Source organism: Vollenhovia emeryi, unplaced genomic scaffold (assembly GCF_000949405.1).
Source record: "Vollenhovia emeryi isolate VEMERY1.0 unplaced genomic scaffold, V.emery_V1.0 DF939156.1, whole genome shotgun sequence".
Taxonomy (NCBI): domain Eukaryota; kingdom Metazoa; phylum Arthropoda; class Insecta; order Hymenoptera; family Formicidae; genus Vollenhovia; species Vollenhovia emeryi.
The window spans coordinates 3,128-23,279 of record NW_011967210.1 but is presented as its reverse complement, the minus strand read 5'-3'; the positions used below and the strand labels follow the sequence as shown (position 1 = coordinate 23,279).

At 41.9% G+C, this 20,152-nt stretch overlaps 5 protein-coding genes across 7 annotated transcripts; 2 read left to right on the top strand and 3 right to left on the bottom strand.

The window, feature by feature from the left end:
• Window positions 1–6,608: 6,608 nt before the first annotated feature.
• On the bottom strand, window positions 6,609–11,265 carry LOC105564988 (dymeclin). Of its 3 annotated transcripts, none has more exons than XM_012017790.1 (12): window positions 11,178–11,265; window positions 10,315–10,617; window positions 9,922–10,119; window positions 9,588–9,832; window positions 9,302–9,517; window positions 9,031–9,212; window positions 8,830–8,955; window positions 8,649–8,762; window positions 8,277–8,570; window positions 8,022–8,204; window positions 7,793–7,909; window positions 6,609–7,719 (listed from the first exon to the last, which is right to left on the bottom strand). In XM_012017790.1, the coding sequence occupies exons 2-12, from the start codon at window positions 10,599–10,601 to the stop codon at window positions 7,552–7,554; spliced, it is 2,130 nt and encodes a 709-aa protein (XP_011873180.1). In that variant the 5' UTR covers window positions 10,602–10,617; window positions 11,178–11,265; the 3' UTR covers window positions 6,609–7,551. The 3 variants fall into 3 exon arrangements, with proteins under 3 accessions (XP_011873180.1, XP_011873181.1, XP_011873182.1); XM_012017791.1 differs by lacking the exon at window positions 11,178–11,265 and adding an exon at window positions 11,053–11,135; XM_012017792.1 differs by lacking the exon at window positions 11,178–11,265 and adding an exon at window positions 10,965–10,984.
• Window positions 11,266–11,881: 616 nt separating this feature from the next.
• On the top strand, window positions 11,882–12,589 carry LOC105565043 (mitochondrial dicarboxylate carrier). Its single transcript, XM_012017882.1, has 2 exons — window positions 11,882–12,269; window positions 12,409–12,589. The coding sequence occupies exons 1-2, from the start codon at window positions 11,962–11,964 to the stop codon at window positions 12,587–12,589; spliced, it is 489 nt and encodes a 162-aa protein (XP_011873272.1). The 5' UTR covers window positions 11,882–11,961.
• Window positions 12,590–12,800: 211 nt separating this feature from the next.
• Window positions 12,801–13,648, top strand: LOC105565042 (mitochondrial 2-oxoglutarate/malate carrier protein-like). The gene is made up of 2 exons (XM_012017881.1): window positions 12,801–13,076; window positions 13,447–13,648. Exons 1-2 carry the CDS (start codon window positions 12,952–12,954, stop codon window positions 13,646–13,648), a joined length of 327 nt encoding a protein of 108 aa, XP_011873271.1. The 5' UTR covers window positions 12,801–12,951.
• Window positions 13,649–13,669: 21 nt separating this feature from the next.
• Window positions 13,670–16,224, bottom strand: LOC105564987 (mitochondrial 2-oxoglutarate/malate carrier protein-like). Its single transcript, XM_012017789.1, has 6 exons — window positions 16,193–16,224; window positions 15,916–16,131; window positions 14,679–14,815; window positions 14,405–14,575; window positions 14,131–14,230; window positions 13,670–14,039 (listed from the first exon to the last, which is right to left on the bottom strand). The coding sequence occupies exons 1-6, from the start codon at window positions 16,222–16,224 to the stop codon at window positions 13,844–13,846; spliced, it is 852 nt and encodes a 283-aa protein (XP_011873179.1). The 3' UTR covers window positions 13,670–13,843.
• A 351-nt stretch (window positions 16,225–16,575) lies between these two features.
• Window positions 16,576–19,947, bottom strand: LOC105564986 (calponin homology domain-containing protein DDB_G0272472-like). Its single transcript, XM_012017787.1, has 9 exons — window positions 19,736–19,947; window positions 19,469–19,642; window positions 19,018–19,212; window positions 18,742–18,926; window positions 18,429–18,549; window positions 18,154–18,361; window positions 17,751–18,079; window positions 17,360–17,530; window positions 16,576–17,279 (listed from the first exon to the last, which is right to left on the bottom strand). The coding sequence occupies exons 1-9, from the start codon at window positions 19,814–19,816 to the stop codon at window positions 17,130–17,132; spliced, it is 1,614 nt and encodes a 537-aa protein (XP_011873177.1). The 5' UTR covers window positions 19,817–19,947; the 3' UTR covers window positions 16,576–17,129.
• Window positions 19,948–20,152: the final 205 nt, after the last annotated feature.

The following is a 20,152-nucleotide window of genomic DNA, read 5'->3' as shown; positions in this document are numbered from 1 at the left end:
GTTGTTTTTATTATTATTATTATTATTACTTATATTATTTCTATTAATTATTACTGTAGGCAGGACGGCCCGGTAGCGTTAGTTTTCAATGCGAAACAGTGCTGAGCTGACCCTATTATTCTTCCTCGTCTTCTCGACTAAACTTTCCTATCTAAGGTCCATTTGATCTCATGTGAATGTAATTCTCTCGCAATAATCGTATCTTTCGTATTTCGATGAAAAGCGCTCGCGGTACGAGCTGACGTGAAACCAAGAAAATAAGAACCGGCGGCGAAGCGCGCGTGGCGGATACGAAGATATGCTGAAAGTACTCGCTACTCCGCTTACCGGTGTAGCAACGTGAATCGGGCTGAGCCTGGGCCATACGACGCTTGCCCAATTCTACACCTTTACTTTTTAAGTCGTTACGTCCCTTCGGTCGGTTTCGTCTTCTTCTTTTTTTCTTTTCGCACGATGTTCCTTCCTGATCGACTCGCGGAAGATGAGTAAGGACATTTTACCACGCATCTCACGCTTGCGCTTCGACACTTAAGATAATCGGCATAGCATCATATCCGGTGTATAAGCGTGTCACACACGTAGGAAGCGGCGCGTTCGAGAGCGACAGCCTCCTGTCGGCCCGCGAACGTCTCGGAGAACGCGGGATGTTCGGCGAGGGGTACAATCCGCCCACGAGCGGACGCTTCACGCGTCGCGTAATTTCGCCCGGTATAAATATTCATTTCTAATTAATTAAAATTATCCGACGCGTGAAGGCGCGGCTCAAGGGGGCGAATTATTCGCTCCTCGTCCGAGACGGTCTCGCTTCTCCTACGAGCCGTTCGAGGAGCGAACCGGCTGTTAACCGTTGACGCGGTTTACGTGCGCGCGCCACGCACACGTGCCCTACATATACACGTATCGGCGTCCATTCATTATTCCGCGGCGAGAGTCTCGTGTCTCTTTCTCTCTCGAGTAAGCAGATTATTCTAAAGTAATGCGCAGCGGCTGGAGGGGCCATCGAGCGTGCTCCTCCCGTTAATCTCCCCGAGACGTGTCGTATCGTGCAATCGCTCTTTTCGCGGAGAGAAAACTGATGCTTTTACGTGCCTTTTAAGCAAGTAGTTCGTTGAATTTTGTATTCTGTATTTTAACAGCGCGAGTCTCGAGCTGTGTTTTTTTCTTCTTCTTCTTTGCTCTCTGTTTTCTTCGCGATGTCCCGTCGTCACTGACGGGTCCGCTCTGTTATCAGGAACTTGCCGCGGTACCGGGATCTCACGAGAGAGAGTGCGAACTCGCGATTCCGGGCGCTCTGGCATCGCCGCTCGCAGCCGGCGACAAGTTCCGCTTGTACTTTAGACAACACGTACACGGAGAGAATGTTTTTTAAGATCTACCTGAAAATCGTGTAATCGTGGGACAACATTTCAAAGAGCCTTGCGAAGAGCTTTTTGAAAGGTTGCTGCCTATTTCACTAGCGAAATGCACGGCAAAATTTCGACAACCCGCAAAATTCTTCGAGATGCCATATTGTTCCACGATTACACGATTTCAGGGTAGATTTTAAGACTAAGTCCTCTCCGTGTATACGTAGACCAAGCAGTGTCTCGTGCTTTTCCTACGGAGAGGGTGGAAGCTGGAGACACAGAGACAGCTGATTGGGCGTCCACTGCTTTCTCGCTCAATACAGCGACTCTTGGCTCAGTGAGAAATGACTCGTCGATCGATGTCGAGTCGACGTCAATTTGACGGTGACTATGTCGATTCGACATCGTCTCGACATCGATCGACGAGTCATTTCTCGCTGGGGGGAGTCGCTAGAGTTGAAAAATTTTGAGCCTAACATAGAGACAATTTTTTTTTTCGGTCAAACTCACCTTTAGTTTTCGACATAGTCTCGTCAGGGCCAGTTTCGCAAACGTTCGATTAACTCTAACCAGAGTCCAGTCGACCCCCTATCTTTTTTCATCTTATTATTTAAGACGAGACAGCGAGTCAAGTAACTTCGGTTAGAGAAGTTACGATGTTCGTGAAACTGGCCCTTAGAGAGAGCTTGGATGCAGAACAGCTTTCTCGCTCACACTCCCGGCTTCACTCTGCTTGGCCTACGTACATATGTCGTTGAGTTTAGACGTATAGAGCCGTTAGGAGTTAAGGGTCGGACGCGCGTTCGCCGGGCGACGACGCGTCCTCTCCTGGGCGTCGCGTCGCGTCGCTTCCGGCGGGCTGTCAGGGGCCCCGACGCACAATACCTGTCGATGGTCCCGCGTCGGAAAACGCTTCGTACACGTGCAATGATCCCGTAGGGTACATTAAACCCTATCTCTCTCTCTCTCTCTCGTCGAAATGGTGACACGACGGCTGCGCACCCGTGGTCGCCGCGAAATAATGAACGGATGCCCATGTATATGTGCGTGTCTCCGCGCTGGCGTAAAATCTAGAGTTATACCGAGTCGTAGCGAATCGCACCACCAGTACCGAAGAACTCGCGTACGGATATATCTATATTCATATAGGGAACTATAATGAACAATTTATTTTTCCAACGAGCATATCATATCATTTTTATAAGGGACTCGTCGGGGACGCTTTTTTAGGAAGCCTCGCTTCCGCCAACGGGCGGCCCGCGGCCGCGAGACCTCGTCAGAGGGTTTCTTTTCTCTCCCCGTCTCCGTTCCCGAGGGGCGCCTGCTAAAGGCTATTCTACAATTGCGTAAACGTGGTTGTTAGCGGTTGTACAGTGTTGTAAAACACAGTTTTAAACTAGCATTTCCGATTGTAAAGCCTGTTGTAAAAGATGGCTGAACTTGATCTTCCACGACTACAACGATACAGGACGTAAAAGCTAACTAATCATTCATTTCAATTACAACGTATCTCACTCTATTGTATATTACTTTGATGTACAACACTTACTACTACTTCTACTCCTACAACCCTACAACTACGTTTACGCAATTGTAGAATGGCCTTAACGCGCGCCCTCCCCTACGCATTTCTCCGACTCGCGCGAGACCGCGGTTACACCTCCAACGAGAATTCGGATTGCTCTGAAAGCGAGAAAGCGGAGTTCGACGACTAACCGGGAAGAAGGAAAGGGAAAAAACGAAGACAAACAGAGACGCGCATGATCGTTTATCTGTTCCTGACAGCTAACCAGATCGCATGTTATACATATACACTTATATACATAAAATACCGGTGTGTACGCTTGCTTTTGTACCGTCTTTCCTTTCCTAGTGTTTCCTCCTAACGCGAGTTTTATTGTAATTGCAGCGCGAATCTTATCGTAAGATATCGTAATCTCGTATTTTATAAAGCAAAGAAAAAAAAACATTGTAAACACGGTGAGAGAGAAGGTAATCGACAAAAAAAAATCGGCCAAGGCGCCCGCGGGGCGCAGCCACGTGGCGCGTCCTCGCGGGGGACCGAGGCCGGGAAAGGATCTGGCCTTCATGAGCGTGTCTAAATTAGCTTACGTAAATGTGTACACACAAGCGTTTGTATGCTTAATCCTCGAGCATAAGTGCACGGTGAGTTATATACAGTTACGGGCGGAGCGTATTTCGGATTCCTATTTCATTTCATCGTCGTACACGCGACATCGTAAATAAACCACGTGCGCGCTCCCGTCGGTCGCGTGACGCGGTGTCGATGATGTTAACGGGAGTCAAGAGGAGCGCGCGCGAAAATCGGGATGGATGCATAACTCGCGGAGGGTAAACTTCACCCCGGCACCGTCGTGCACGCATGGCGCGTCCTCCTCCCATTTACGCGAGACAGTTCCTCAAGTCGGTCTTGAACGTCGTCCCCGCCTCCATTCTTGTCGCTCGAGAAAGAGCCCGCCACTTTCTCTCTGAAAATATTTGCTCATGCAAGAAACATTGGGTCCGGGGGCCGGACTCTTGAGTTTATCCGCGAGAGAAACGTGCGCGCAAATTCTGCTCTTGCAGAAAAGTCGCAGGTTGATTGGTTTATCCGTGTGGTTTCTAGCCAGTCGACCTTTCTTTTCTGCAAGAGCGGGATTTGCGCGTGCGTTTCTTTTGCGTATCAATTCGAGAATCTAGCCCCCCCCCCCCCCGGGAGCTAGACTCTTGAATTTATTCACACGGAAACGTGCGCGCGGATGCTGCTCGTGTAGAAAAGTTGCGAGTTGATTGGTTATCGTGTGACGTTCAGCCAGTCGACTTGCAACTTTTCTGTTAGAGCGGAATTTGCGTGCGCGTGTCACTTGCGAATGAATTTAAAAATCCAGCTACGGATCAGACATTACGCAGGAAAAAAATATACGTATGGAGCGACAAGACTTCCGAACGGCGCGAAACTAGGGGGTCGGCCATGCGCGAGCGACTCTCTCGTTATTCCGAGCGAGGTATCGGGAGGCTCTCTCGGAGGTCCCTTTCGACCGGGAAGTCAGGAAATCGATGAAACGAGAGGAGCGATTTGCAACGTGAACCTAATCGGGTGCGCGCATCCGCGCTAAAGATGTACTTAATCGTTTAATTAAACGGGAAATGAAGGAACTACGCAGAGAACAAAACCAACTAGATGATACTATTATATATAAAAAAAAATATATATAAATATATATCTAAGCTGTTTGCAAATGATGACGGTGTAAAGGGGGTAACGAGGGGAAGAGCCGTGGGGGAAAAAAAACGAGGGGGAAGAAGATATGAATTTGTAATGTACCATTGTATTTTGTAGGCAGCTAGAGCGTGTACGTATACATATGCACAGATACCCCCGTGTATGTATGTATGTATGTTTACGTATATAAATATACATACTCCTACTCCATCTTCGTCTCACCCTGTACACGTACACACGCATACACGTGCGCGGGCGCGCGCACGTACGGCCCCAGAAGAAATATTTTGGCTCTTAAGGGGGGGAGGAAAAAAATAAAACGAGAGAGAGCGCGCGGAAAAATCGGAGGCGGTAACACGTCAAATCTTATCTCCCGAGTTTCCGAGGGGAGGACCTCCTCTCTCTCTCTCTCTCTCTCGTCCATCACGAGGCGAGGGGCATTCTCTTCAGCGCATATTACACGCCCGCCGCCACCGACGCGTATCGACTTTTACACTCACACACACAGAGACACATAAAAATACACACACCTATTTCATGCGACGACAGTGAAAAACGTGCATGTATAAACGCGCGATCACGCGCGCGTGTAAATCGAGAAATTATAACGCTCCGCGGAGCGAACGCTCGTGCCATCCGTCTGATCGGTCGTTTTCAGCTCGCCGTCTCCTCTCGAAGCGTCGAATGTGAAATATAAAAGAGACAGAGAGCATTAGTCGCGACGACGATTCGCGGCGAGACTCTCTCTTTCTCTCTTTCTCTGCCCATGCCGAGCGTAAATCCGATCGAACTCTCCGTTCGTTTGTTCTTTTACGAGAGCGCCCCGATTAGAATTGACGTGTACCGACAGTTTACAGTAGAGTGAATCCAAATTGAGAGCAGGAAGTTCATTAATGAGATCGCCGTGTGTATCCCGAGTGATTCATTTTTCCGTATTCCCGGAGTTACTCAAGTCGAACAAGCTGAAAAGTGCATCCGAGCCAGAAAGGAAGCGTGTAGAGAGCGTGTACTGCGTGTTTTACACATTTCTCATCAAGTACCGAGCGATCGCCCCAGGATCTCGTTGTTGTTTCTCGTTACGTGCGACACTCTCTGAAAAAGAAAAAAAGAAAAGTACGTGGAGAAGTAGCGCGTAGTAACGACACGATCGGATGTTAAGATTAACAATAAAAAGTACATTGCGCGATGACGGTGTAATGAGTGAAATAATCAACTATCGATTAGCTAGGCCGTAATTGCGGAATATCGTTACGTGCCGACTAAAATTCCCTCCCATCGCAGATTGATTGTGTGTTAACTAATAAGATTAAGTAACGGTATAGTATATTACAGTTAAGGAATTTAATTATTATGAATAAAAGTAAATAATTAAAAGGAAAAAAAAATTATCTGTACGCTAAGCACACACACACGTTTCGAGCCGTAACGTGACGTATGGCTAGGGCAATGTTTAAACGAGTCCTTAATTTTAAACGTGACACACTGAGTTACTCGGCGCGTCTGCACCGCGACGCACAGAAATACGTCAAATTATCTTGTTAACTCTGCAAACTGAAAGATCGTTCAATGCAAAAAAAAATGAGAAGTATATTAGCAATAGTATATTAACTATACACACACGTACACGACACAAGATCACGCGCGGCCGCATATACACGCTGCACAGGCTAGGAAAAATGAAATATTATCTATAACGACATTATAAATAACATTAAGACGTCAACTGTATTTGTTTAATAAAGATGTACATTCGACATGTGCGAAACTGACCATTGCGTGGCCGGCAGGTCACCGTGATTGATAAAATTTCCAGCTGGTTTGACAGGGATTTCATAAAGAAAATTAAATATGTATCGCTCGAATATTTTTAAATCGGCTATTCCCGCGTGTGATTTCTAAATGACCTGCCGGTTAAAAATGGACATTATATTATTTCTATTCTCTCCTACGCCCTTTCATATTTGCACTCGAATCTACGTCCCATTCCCGTGAACGCCTATTTTATGTTAAACGAATGTTTGAAGAAGCGAAACGTGGTATTTATTTAAGTATCAAAGTCTTTATTGATGTATATATTAAATAAAAGTTATTTGCACATGTACAACGTGGGTAACAGAACTATACAAATATTAACGTTGCTACGTTTTAAATTAAACAAGTGGAAACTCAATTTACTCAATAATTATTTACAAATACATCGCAGATCAAAACTGAAATTGTACGCTGCTTTGATTAGGCTACTAACGTAATTCACTGATAATTTTATGTGTTTGCGTTAAAAAATATTTTCAATCGGTATCTCTATTTAGTTGCGAGATTACAAGAACATTTAGTTTTGAAGTTATACGGACGTCTGTAAATTATATTTGCGAAGATTGTAATTTCTCATGCATATATTAGTAGATATTCAATAACGTAAAATTACACTGTCCCCTGTAACAACGTTTATGATGCAAAATATTACAATAACTTTAACCAGTCCCATCGAGGTGCAGTAATTGCAACCTCATTTTGGCATGGTATGTATTATTTATATATAATAAAAACAAAATTGGAAAAAGTTACAAAATCTGATTTTCAAGAGTATAAAGTACTGTTATTTATCTCTCTTGCATCTTATTTCGTACAATGTAACATGAGAATGAGTAATTTTTAATTTAACTTTTCATTTGTTCTTCTCTTTCTTTCGCAGCAAATACTAAATTATACAAGAAAATGATGTGACAAAAAAATTTCGTCTTAATGTTATCCTTATTATAAAAGGTATATTTCATTATGCAATAATTGCATTCGATGCCATACATTATACTCTTTCCTGTATACATTCTTATTTTTCTCTTCTAGTTCTTAAAATTCTCATCTTCGGCCATTAAAAAAAAATATGTTTTTGGTTTGTGACAAGTTCTATTGTAAACTTATAATTTTATATATTAACCTTATCGCTCTGAATACTTATAACAGAAAGCACCCCTCATCTCAGTATCAGCAAACAATTATGGTTGCTTCGCTATTGTTGGGAGAAAATAATTTAATATTCTCCGCATTCCAATGTAACAATGCTCCTTGACAAACGACACTCCACACATAAGGAATGAAGAATTCCTCTGGTTGTTCCTCTTCTACATACTTGAACTTTAATTCTGGGAATTTCTATAAACAACAAACAGTATATATGTATAATATTCTCATTAAAAGCAAACAACTCGTAACAATTTCTATATACCCTTAAACGGTCTCTTGGCCATTCTAAAGTTCCTTGTCGTATAGTGGCTAATACTTGACTGACACCTAATTGTGATTGATCCTTTTGTTCCAATTTATAAGAGAAGAAATTAATTACCTGAAAATAACGTTTTGGTAAATGTTGATTGTTACCTGCCAATTTAAAGTGTAATACATGTATATATATGGAAATGCTATGGACATTCATAATTGAAAATCGGAGAACTTACAGAATCAATATTTTGTACAATATCTTGGAAAGCAGAATGCATTCTGAATGGATGAAAGACGTCCTTTTTATACAGGAGAGTGTAAATTAAATTCGGATTGTGCGCGAGTCTATGGGTTAAACAACTATTTATAATTTCTAGCACCATCCGTAAGACCTCCTCGAGTATAGTCAAGTCTTGAATCTGAAAACAATTATATATTTTACTTAATGAATATCAACCAGAGAATGACACTCTCTCGTTCATGCATCTTACCAAATCTTCGTTCGTAGCAGTAACGGAAGAACTGGCCTTTTTTCCAGTAGCAGTTGGAGCATCACCTGATAAATCAATATTAATGTCTACATTAATAGCACTAACGTTACCACTGGCAGGGTGATTGGTCAACTGTGTTGTTTGCTCTAGAATTCTTGCTTCTAACCGTGCGTGCTTTTTTGCAAGAGTCTCGAACAGACTTAGCAACCTCTGACTAACGTAAGGGTGTAGGGATGTGAATTGGGCAGACATGTTTGCTAGGGCTGCCAGACAGTTTGTATGAAGATATTTGTCCTAATAATAATAAAAAGAAATGTGAATTTGTAAACGTGCGGATTTGTAATCGGAGTGTGTAGAAAATATCACACTTACTCTCATTTTAAACATATTATATTGTATCGTACGAATCACAACGAGAATTAAAAGACCACCTAATGATATTTCGCTTATGGATCTCTCGGTGTACCACGTTACACCTTTAAGTATCTTGAAAGAAAAATTACACAATTATTACAATTATTGCTACAGAATTGTATTAAGTATTGATACTTACAATTTCGTGTATTCGTTTGTTAAACGTTTCATCTTCGCTCAAAATTAGCAAGATAATGAGGGACATATAAATATGATGGGATGTGTTGTTTGGCGCATGATATAATATTTGTAGTATCGGAGTTACCTGTAAGCAAACGATTCCATGTATTCAATTGTTAAATATTACGAGCGAAAGAAAGTGAACCTCGGCAACACTTGCCAGTAGTTGTATGTCAGGCCTTCTCATTATGTCCTGTTTCACGCTCGAATTTCTATGTAACAGCATGTAGAGCAGCAGCGTGACTTCGTCGGTATTTGGTATCTTACAAATGGTATTATATAATTTATTTAGATTAAATTTGAAGGTATCAACTGCCTGTCCTTGCGATATAGTATGCTCTTCTGCAACAAAATACATTTTCATTCGACATAAAGTTAATAATCCACAGCACTATTTTCTAGATTAAATTAGACCCGCGCCTAATGCTCACCTTGCATATCTATAAAAGAGAAAAGCGCGTTCCTATACGGATTCTGCGTGGCGGTGCAGTGATTCGTCAGAACCAATAGAAGTAACAACGACTGACTAGCGAGCGGGGTCTCCGTGTCGCGTTTTCTCTCCTCATCCTCAGCAGTGCCGTTGTGTGCGACCTGCACATTTTTCGAGCTACTGCCTATGCCCATTCTTATCACGTTCCACAAGCCGGCTGAAACAACGCTTCACATTAACGCCTCGCAAAATGGACCGTCCGCGCTTTGTGGCATCGTTATATTTACCAGCAATACTGAATACAATACTACCCCCGGACTGCTGCGTCAGTAACCCCGGAGGAGCGTGTTCCTGCTGGATGAAATTGTGCAGCAGGGTGCACACCATGGTGGTTGCGTGTTGGTTTAGATGCGCGTGCATCGCTATCCTGTACACTGTGCTGTACTCGGCCGCGGTTTGAGAAAATAATTGCACCGAGAGCAGCACAAGCAAACAATTGATCGCCTCCAAGTGCACGACATATGTGAATTCACTGTAAAAAAATATATATAGATATCTTTATGACGTATACAGTATGCATTCTTGAAAATATGTCAGTGCATGGACGTCGTCTTCGCTTACCATAAAGGTACATCTGTAATAAGTTCTATCAGCGCTTCAATAAAATACGCCAGTCTGTAAGAAGGGAGCGCCTCGCTTGCCGTTTGCGGCGCTTCAATGTGATTTAGCATCTGTTCCTCGCCAACGGTCTCGATGAGATACTTCAAAATACATCTCACGGCAAACAGCGCGTTGTACGTCTGCCATGCCGATATTATGCTGTAACCAACGCCGTGGGTCATTTTCGAGAGACAAAACGGGGATGTTTCCACTTCATTTAACATCTATGGTCTGTTCTTTATAACTGAACGTACACCAGCTTATCTTCTTTCCTCCACATTGGAACAGCAGCCAATTCAGCTATAAAGAACGGACTCCTAATTGCAATGTATCGACGAAATGGTGCACACTTACTTTTGATTCTGCACAGGCGCCAGCAGCTCGTTGATGCGTATCAGAGCTATTTGTATCAGGGTGCCGAAGTTGCCGGTAACCAGGTTGTTGACGAGCAACTGCTGGCACGACAGGTCCAGTCGAGAGTCCAGTTCTATCTGATCGTTCCTCGTGATGGGCGGTCGTATGTTGTAAGAGAGGAACGTGCTCCAGAACGGATCGTTCGCGAGTATGCTCTGCTTCCCGCAGAATCTTCCCAGGTACACGTTCTTGGAGAGGTCCTCATAGCGGCTCGGCGTCGCCCCCATTGCCCCCGTTATTCCTCTGAAAACGAAACAAGACAACGGCTGCTGATGTCCACCGAGAGAACCCGCTCCACATGCGTACGCACATCAAGTCACGTCATTTTCTTTTTCATTTATACAACAAAACTGACAACGTTATGCGTTAAGTGATATCGAGCGGTAGACCTTCTGCCGACTTAAAGATACTCCCTGCACCGTCAGCGGCGGCGCGAATACAAAAATTGCTCGCTCCGCGAGAACAGCGCGGTCGCGGGTACATCGACGGCCCTGTCTGGCGACGATGACTTGGCGCGAGCGAGTCGACGCGTGCACTCGATCATGAATATTCCTGATATTTATTTCAGTTTGGCGCGCGCAGAATCGCACCTCGACGTGTCGCGGCTCTTGTCAACGACGACGATGGGGACGTTATCTCGCGTAAACGTAAACGCGACGGGTCGGACGAGCTAATAACCTCCGAACGTCGCTCGGAGCATCGAGAACGGTACGGTCGGGCCGTTACTTCGCCGGTGATTCGCAGCCGCGGCTTCCTGTCACCACGGATGGCGTGTCCCGCGGGTCGTAACGAGGCGCACTTACAGAATTTACTGGTCAGTTGACTCCGCACATAACGCATGGAGCAGCGAAAAGTTCCACACTGTCACCAGCTGTATCGACGCGGTCGGTAATCGCCGTCCGGAACGAGCCCTGCCGTATCGGCCGGCAAGAGCGCGCGAATAATTCCTTCAGCTTTCAACTCGCGGCTGTAATGTAATGAATGTTTCACAGCGAATTAGATATTTTACTGTCCAAGTTAAAATGGAACATATTTTTTCCCTCCGATATATTTTAAAATTATAAATTCATGTAAAATACACTATCACAGTACGAGTAAGTGTTTGATTTCGGTGTTCATCGTTTCCTCGATGGAGGTGACGCGGAATATTTCTTGAGCGGGAGGCTGGCGAGTAGAATTGTTTACTTATTGAAATATGCGCGAGAGAGAATACAGCGTACACATCTACAACCGTTATTATTTATTTTACATAAACATTAATAATTTTGAAATATTTATATCGAAAGGGAAATATAAATGGAATAAAAGGATATTAATTATTAAAAGCGCTTATTAAAACATTCCAACGCGAACGCCATTCAATCAGAGTCTAACGACACAATGCTACTACATTCAGGAGAAATGTCAAAGTAAAATGGCAGGTTAAAAATTATCGTTTTTTAAAAGAATACAAAAGTAACAAGTTGTAAGACATTGAGATTAGCATGAGAAAAAGAGAATACGTCAATGTCGGCGTCGGTCCAAGACGCCAAGCCGAAATTCGTCAACTTTGCGATTGGCGGCATGTCGGGGTAAAAAATTCGTATTATGGTTGCCCGTTACGAAGACTTTTCTTACCCGAGGCGCAAATATCTAAAGAGTATCCCGGCTCGAGACTCACGGCAATCTTATTCCGCCAACGACAGAGTAATGGCACAGGTCACGACGCATCCGATGGACGTTCTTAAGATACGCATGCAAGTGTCGCACGACACTTTATGCAACGCAGCCCTGCGTACATTTCGCACGAGCGGCATTTGCGGCTTTTACACGGGCCTGAGCGCGGCTCTTCTTCGTCAGTTGACTTACACCGCCAGTCGGCTTGGACTCTACACCACGTTGCTGGATATCGGCGAGTAATGTCAGCCATTGTATTCATTGCCAGGCGTTGCGTTCTAAAAATTAATTGTAGTCCGCGGAGTCGAGGGTACCGTACAGCTTTGGCAGCATGCCCCTGCGTTATAAAACCGTCTCATTCAAATTCCTCCTCTTCAGACAACATTTTGGCTATTTAAATTACGTTACGATGATTAGCCTCGGGATGGTAGCTGGCATGATGGGTTCTCTCATCGGCACCCCCACGGATCTGGTATTGATTCGCATGGTCGCTGACTTGAATCTGCCGCCAGGTAATTCTTACTTCTTACCGCCTGTATCTTTTCAGAATGATTTATAATACACGGAGAGAATTTTCTCTTAAATTTTTTTAATCATGCAATCGTGGGACAACACGGCATTTCGAAGGATTTTATAAAAGTTTTTTGAAAGTTCACCATACATTTTACTGGTAAGATGTATATACTAATTGTAAGTACAATTACTAGTAAAATGTATGGTGAAATTTCAAAAAACTTTTATAAAATTCTTCGAAATGCCGTGTTGTCCGACGATTGCATGATTAAAAAAAATTTAAGAGAAAATTCTCTCCGTGTATTACAAATCACATACACGTCTAAACACATTGCGTAGTCAATACGGGAATTAATATCTAGAAAAGCGAAGAAATTACAAGAATGCCGTTAGTGGCATCTACAATATATGGAAAACCGAAGGATTTTTCGGGCTATGGAGAGGGGCGATACCCACGATGGGCAGAGCGGCGATTGTAAATGGAGCACAGCTAGGTACATACACAAAAGCGAAGATGTTGTTACGAGACACAGGTTATTCAAATTTGCATTATTAAATCTAGCCCTGTGTGTGGTGTATGTGTGTGTCACAGTGCAGTTTTACCTAAAACATAAGCAAAAGATAATAAATATGACTGTGAGAGCAATAAATAGCAAATAATAAAACATAGAGTTTAATGAATAATTGATTCGACAAGATTTTAATTATCGATTTTAATCGACGCTTTAATATGACAGGATATATCCAAAACGGTATATCACTGCAATTCGCCGCTGCCATGATGTCCAGTGTAATAACGTGTTTCGCTTCGATTCCGATGGACGTAGCTAAAACTAGGTAAAGCGGCGGGACATCGAAAGGCGATATGATCGAGATCATTAAATATGCATTCTTGGATTCTAGAATTCAAAGTTGGACGCAGCCTACGAAACCACCTGGCGTCATGGCTACGATCGTTAATAATGTTAAAACGGAAGGTATTACGTCACTGTGGCGCGGTTTCCTCCCGTACTATTCCAGAGCTGCGCCCAATACTGTAATCACCATGGTGTGCGTCGATCAACTTCATCGAATGTATTCAACATTTTTCCCAGGATCGCAATAATAATTACTTACGCCAGTGTTAACTGTTTTCCTTTAATTACGATATAATTGAAATAGAATATAAGATCGAGGCGTTGCAATCATTTAATTAAATCAGCGCGAGTGTTGTTTTAGAAAGTTTTACAGATTTTTCTGAAATTTTCTACGTCTATGTGCAACGCGAAAAATGTGACTTTTTATTCGAATATTTCTTTTATTATTGCTGGAAATATATTCTGTATAAATGCATCAGCTGCTCGTTGATGACGAGGGTCAGTACCGTGTGCGGACCGATCCTGCAGTAAGTTGGCCAAAAACCTTTCCAAAGAGACCTTATTCCCTCGTTTTTCGCTATTGACGCCATAACTGAGATCATGCCCGGTAGTTTCCCAGTGCTCTTCATATTTTGTATTCTGCGAATAAGGAACAGTAAAAAGATGTTACTAAATTGGTTCAAGAACTCGGTTTATTTGAGAAGTTCCAAATGTTAAAATCGTCGATAACCTGGTCTTGGTAATGTCAAAAGGCATGGAGTTGAAGGCAGTGACGAAGCCCGATACCATCGACGCGCCAAAGTGCAAACCTAGGCCTTCTTTAACGTTCGCTATAAGAATAATAATTTTCCACACAGTGAAACAATTCAAAAGAGGTAGATATAAGAATATTATATGAAGTACTTATAGACCTTTATATATTTTTAGAAATTAATGCATTCATATTTAAGAAATAAAATCACTGAAACGAATCGAAGATATTAAAAATTGTTGTTTAGACGTACTTTGTGACGCAATCAGATGCTTCACTTGGCTGTAAGTAGCCAGTTGCGAAACGTTAACGACAATAGCTCTACCTATCGTGGCCATACTCCCCCTCCAGAGAGTGAATACGCCCTCCTCTCTGGCGATCCTGACAAAGGCGTCAAACACGTTCCTATAATTTCTCCGTTGTTCTAAGTATTGAAAACTAGCTAGATTAGTCCTGGGCGACGTTTCCTTTGACTTTAATAAACAAAATCAATGCATTAATTATTTTGTACAAAAATGTATCATTACCCACTGGTAATCTGCCATCTGTTGTCATTCTCACGAGTGCGACATCGGCTGGTGTTCCAACGAAAGCCCCCACGGCACCGGCAGTCCCAGCCATAAACGCCAGAACCGCGAAACTGGGACGGCCGATATGTTTTTGTCTAAAATGCAATTAACTTCTTTTTACAACTGCATCCACTGTAATCACCAATCTGCAGCCGTACGATGGTCTACCAAACCGTTAAGTGAGATATCACGCATCGCTCTCGAGTCGCGCTGCTAGTATTGCTACTTTATTCAGTAAAATAAAGTAGGTAAGCGAGAAAGATTTCGAGTGTGAGCCTGGATAGCTCAGTTGGAAGAGCATTCGCCCGACAAATGGAAGGTCCCGGACTCGAATCCTGGTCTAGCTGGCTATTTCTCTCGCCGATAAATTAATAAGTCGCGTGTATTAGTGTCTACACCCTAAGAAAGGATCTCTGTTACCGAGACAAGAAATATTCTTGACGCATTTATATTTCTCACAAACTCATTTAGTACAAAAATAAGACAACATTGAAATAAAATCACTAAATTCTTATTCTTCTCTATCGAATTAAAAAAGATTGACTTACTATATTGAGACAAGAGTAACTTATATAAACGTAAGTTTATACATTCCTGCGTTTGGAATAAATTTTCCCTCCATCTTACAACGCACCAAGTTGGCACCACGATATTCGACAAAAGACGATACATACTATTATTTTATTCTAGATTTTAGAATTTTTCATTTAAGATTAAAACATTCCTTTCTCTATGATAAATATGATTGGCGCTATATCGATCCTACTTTATGATACATTGAAGTGTAATAGCATTGGATCCGGAATTTTTTTCTGTGGGCGTACCTTCCCGAAGATCTACCCCTATTTATTACTATGGAAATTAAAAATGAACATGGATATATGCGGCGGCTTTCCGGAAATAGATATACACGTACCACTTGTACGTGTATATCTATTTCCAGATGGCCATTGTTGATATCCATTTTTTACACTGTAGCTAAACGATAACTTGAATTTCAACTATTTGCTTATTTTTTAATCGACGCGATCGCATTAGTTAATTATTGAGGCATTGTTAAAGGCGTCTAAGAGACGTCCTGATTTCATTCCGAGTTCAGACTTTCTCTTAAGACTTTTATGCTGTCCGAAAATTTTCTCGATCGCTCGTTTAACAATTTTTTTTACTCATTTTTTGATCGGTGCTATCAGATTACCTCCAAAAATCTTGCATCTGATTATAAATCCCGAGTCGCACGGTCGTGTACGTCGCCTGTCTGACGAGACCGGCCGTTAAGCCGCTGTAAAACGAAGTGATCCCCTCTTCGTTGTATACAGTGCCAATTATGCTCAAAACCGATACTTTTCCTTTGTGCATTTGCATCCTATTTTTGATCACGTCCATCGGATGAACCACGCAAGTGCCCGCCATTCTGAAATACAAATGAGCATTTGAAATATACCACATTTTGATTCAACGCCGTGAGAAATTACCCGGAAAGGCCACCCAGTAAAAAATTTATCATTGGCGGTATAGGTTGTTTTCTCTTTTCCTTCGGCTCTTCATTCTTTTTCGACATCTTTAATAATTCGTGTCGACGAGATGCTTATAAATCATTAAAAGAATAAATGGCTTCTATTTCTACAAATAATCTAAAATATTTTTAAAGTCTTGCAAGTAAAAATACACGTGTGCTAGAATCTCTATGTGTAATGTCAAATTTTGTAAAAATTAACCTTGTACGTCGGAAAGCGTCTTGCAGCGTGACGGTAAGATATCGATTCAAATCGATTTTTAGACGAATTCGAATTTATTGGTTAATTATTGAATCATTGCTTTATTTTAACCGAAAAAGAGAAATAAAAAGATATGGTTACAGAGATTGCTTGCTATTTCCGGACAGATTTATTCTAGTACAAGGATTTGATACATTTATATATTGTTTATGCGACGTATCATATTTTATAATTGTTATGAGAAATTATTTCGTATTTTAAACTGCATGCTGTATTACAGAAATAATGTCACAATATGTTCATGTTAATTTATGTATTTTGTTAATTGAACGTGCACGTGAGACAAAACGTGTTCCCGAGAAACCTGTTCCAGCCAACTTATTTAATTGCTCGGGAAAGGAGTATAATATTTCGATATGTGTAACGAGTGCCCACTGTAATAAGCCGTGAGAGTCCTCGAACTTTCACAATTTGGCGATTTCTTTGTTCGTAAATTGCTGGTAAATATCACGTCTTGACACGGACAACTTTGTTTCCAACGATCCGATTTTTGCGTGAATCGAAACGCCCGAGGCTGGACGGTGCAATGTGAAAATAACTCGGTAACGTCTCGAATAAATGACGTAATGACCGGACGGATGAGTGGTAATTGCGGACGACTTACAAATTAACGCTCTTTATTGCAAACGGCAGTTTACTGCAAATAATATATTTGATCAACCGGAACAGGTTTCGGGCACATGCAGCGACGGCCCCTGTATTTTCTCCTCGGCCGTTCAGCTTTAATGGCCGACTCCTCGAGTTTCTTCTTGTTCGACGTTAACCCCATTTCCCTTTTAATTGCCTACAATCAGGGACGATTCTTTAAAATTGCCTGATATTCTTGTGATATTAATCTCAAACTTCCGCGCTGTTTAAACGTACCTCTGTAGCTTTCATGATCGGGTAAAGCGGTCTCACACCCCGGGACTCTTCTAACACTTCGTCGCTGTAAAGCAAAATCCTTCGGTTGGCTCTCTCGATCGCGGCTTTAGTCGCTTCGACTTCCAGAACTCCCTTTTCGCGTTTGTCATCGACTCTTCTTGTCATCCCTTCCTGATGATTAATATCATATTAAAAATTAAATTATTCTAAAAAATCATCAAAATATTTTATCGCGTTTTATAAAAAATATCGCGTATTTATAAAAAGTTTATTTTAAACAGAAAATACCTTGTGTAAAAATTGTATTTTAATATGCACATACACGTCAAAGTAACGATTAAAAGTATAATCCACATGAGAAGAAATAATTATTTAAAAAATCTATTCTTACGATATCTTTCCGCAATTCGTTGCCATATTCCAATTTTTGTTGCCACTGTTGCCTGCGTTCTTCTAAGTCGGTCTGCTTGTCATACTCATTTCTCTTAAATCTCTGCATCATCTCCCAAGCTCTCAGATCCTTCTCCTCTTGTCTTTGCCTCGTCTTCACTGCTGCGTCATGAAGCCTATATTCCACCACGAGAGCGCGCATCTTCTCTTCTCGTTCCTTTTGCGCTTTTTGCTTTTCCACCTCAGCTGCCTCTTTTTCTTCGACAGCTTTTTCCAGGATGTCTCGCTCTTTAGCCTCGCGAGTTTGCTCCGTCGAAACGCGTTGCTCCGCTGAAACAGGATTCGTTAACATCTGGATCTGAATTCCGCGTACAAAATTTATGTTTCTGAAAGCATCGTCAAACCTATAATCTGCATCTGACGCGCTTTCTCTTCCTTTTCCTTCAGCGCTAACGATTTATGAGCTTTCTGTATTCCATGTTTAGCCTCCCGATAAACTTCTAATGCTCGATCATCTAATTCCTCATTGCGCTTCAATTCCAGTTCAAATCGTTTCTTCTCCTCTATCGCTTCCTTGAAAAATTGCTGAAGTCTCTTCTTTTTGTTCAATATCTGTATAAACAGAACAAAATCGTTTTTGGAAGAAGAAACAATATTTTCAACGAATACCGGAACTTACATCTTGCCTCTCTTTCTCTTTCGTGAGTTGCATATCTCGGATCGCATTTCTTTGATCCTGTTTTTCAGCCTCCAATTCCTTCGTTACTTTCAGCTTATTGTCTCGTTCGTTCTCTTCGATCCTGATTTATAATTAATCTAATAATACGTGTCAATATCATGCTAAAATTATATTTCTTTGACTTTGATACCAATAATATACTTATTCAACTAATATTAATACCCATTCAATTTACTACTACTCCGAGATCAAGATTTAGACTTATATTCTCGCGCGTTTTCACGTTACAATTCCTATTAAAATTAGGATTTACTGTTTCTTCAATGCAGTCCTGTAATCTCCCGTTTTTCTCGCACGTTCCTCCGCTTCTTGTCTCTTCAGCTCCTCGTATTTCGCGGCGTCTGTCTTAATCGAATTAGCATATCTCACATCGTGTTCCTTGTCCATCGCTCTAGTAACCATTTGAAACGCCACTTGGGCGTCCAGCTCCCTGAGACACTGATAAAAATCGCGATAGACTAGTTTGAGTTTAATTAACGGCGGAGCCTGGCTTAGGAGTTACGTGAACACTCCTTTCGTGAGAAAGTACCTCGGAGACGAGGAGAGCGCGATTAATCTGTCGGCACAAAGGCCTCTTTTGCTGGAGCAATTTCCTTGCTTGCTGCACCACCTCTGCACGCTCCGCCAACTTTTTCTCCGTCATTTCCTTCACGAACGTTCTCCTCTCCTCCTCGGCCTTTTGCTTCTTTGACAATAATTCTTCCCGCCGTCTTGCCGTAATGTTCTAATAATCAAGTCATTTTCGTGTCAGCGGCGTTATCAGTCGCGGCTACATAAAATAAATTTTAAGAAAAAAGTTGCAAACGTCTGTCTAGAAACTTATTTCTACCTTCTTCGAAATCCTACAATACGCGCTGATCAGAGATATTCGAAATATATTTTGTCTCTATGTTTTTTAAATGTCTACTTTGGAGATTAGAAATGAATTATTCTTCGCGTTTGATCGCAATTATAGTGAATCGTGAATAGATCAAGCGTACTTCTATTGTGATGTCCCACGTTTTACTTTTCTCGTAAGTCGCTTTTTTCAGTGCTGCTACTTTTGCAGCTTCCTTTTCTCGTTGGGCTACTATTTTATCCTCCTCCGTAGTAAAATCCGTGAAACGCTGAAAGGTATCCTTCGTCACTACTAACGCCCGAGTTCTTTCGGAAACCTGCGAAAGCGCGATTAAATTTTCAGTAATATTACACGTAGGGGAAATTCGGTCTTCATAAACGAATCAATGAGGTTAAATAAAAACGCGCACTTTGGTAGCCTCGAGCGTCTGCCCAGGTTTTATGAGATACGTCGTACGCATTTCCGGATGATGTATCTTTTTTTGCACCATTTTAGAACGGAAAAATTAGAATAACCCGCCAGAGGCAAAGTTTTTCAATGCAAATAGTTTCAATTCCTGCTGAAAAACTACAATTCAACGAATACGTGCACACCATCGACGTACTCGCAGTTTCACACAGCACGAGTGGTTGACATAGAAACCAAATAAAAGCGATCAATGCGGCCTGATAACAAGACCGAGTAAAATCCATTTTATCATCACTCTCATTGTCAGTCAGAAACATGTCAGCATTTTTTAATTTTCTGTTGAGAAAAATATATTGCAGTTGGCATAATTCATTTATTTTATGTAATTAAAAAGGCTCAAAGTAATACAGTAATCACT

What these genes read in the sequence shown, in the direction of transcription:
- LOC105564988 (XM_012017790.1), bottom strand. Translation starts at nt 10,601, where the DNA reads ATGGGGGCGACGCCGAGCCGCTATGAGGACCTCTCCAAGAACGTGTAC. An exon ending in GCGCCTGTGCAGAATCAAAA is followed by an intron (nt 10,120 to 10,314) that starts GTAAGTGTGCAC and finishes CGTTGGTTACAG; the next exon opens with CATAATATCGGCATGGCAGA. An exon ending in CTGCTACGAACGAAGATTTG is followed by an intron (nt 8,205 to 8,276) that starts GTAAGATGCATG and finishes AATTGTTTTCAG; the next exon opens with ATTCAAGACTTGACTATACT.
- LOC105565043 (XM_012017882.1), top strand. Translation starts at nt 11,962, where the DNA reads ATGGTTGCCCGTTACGAAGACTTTTCTTACCCGAGGCGCAAATATCTA. An exon ending in ACGTTGCTGGATATCGGCGA is followed by an intron (nt 12,270 to 12,408) that starts GTAATGTCAGCC and finishes CCTCCTCTTCAG; the next exon opens with ACAACATTTTGGCTATTTAA.
- LOC105565042 (XM_012017881.1), top strand. Translation starts at nt 12,952, where the DNA reads ATGGAAAACCGAAGGATTTTTCGGGCTATGGAGAGGGGCGATACCCAC. An exon ending in GATGTTGTTACGAGACACAG is followed by an intron (nt 13,077 to 13,446) that starts GTTATTCAAATT and finishes CTTGGATTCTAG; the next exon opens with AATTCAAAGTTGGACGCAGC.
- LOC105564987 (XM_012017789.1), bottom strand. Translation starts at nt 16,224, where the DNA reads ATGATAAATTTTTTACTGGGTGGCCTTTCCGG. An exon ending in TTACTGGGTGGCCTTTCCGG is followed by an intron (nt 16,132 to 16,192) that starts GTAATTTCTCAC and finishes TTTGTATTTCAG; the next exon opens with AATGGCGGGCACTTGCGTGG. An exon ending in CAGATGCAAGATTTTTGGAG is followed by an intron (nt 14,816 to 15,915) that starts GTAATCTGATAG and finishes ATTGCATTTTAG; the next exon opens with ACAAAAACATATCGGCCGTC.
- LOC105564986 (XM_012017787.1), bottom strand. Translation starts at nt 19,816, where the DNA reads ATGGTGCAAAAAAAGATACATCATCCGGAAATGCGTACGACGTATCTC. An exon ending in AAGAGAAAGAGAGGCAAGAT is followed by an intron (nt 18,362 to 18,428) that starts GTAAGTTCCGGT and finishes CTGTTTATACAG; the next exon opens with ATATTGAACAAAAAGAAGAG. An exon ending in CGATCATGAAAGCTACAGAG is followed by an intron (nt 17,280 to 17,359) that starts GTACGTTTAAAC and finishes CCCTGATTGTAG; the next exon opens with GCAATTAAAAGGGAAATGGG.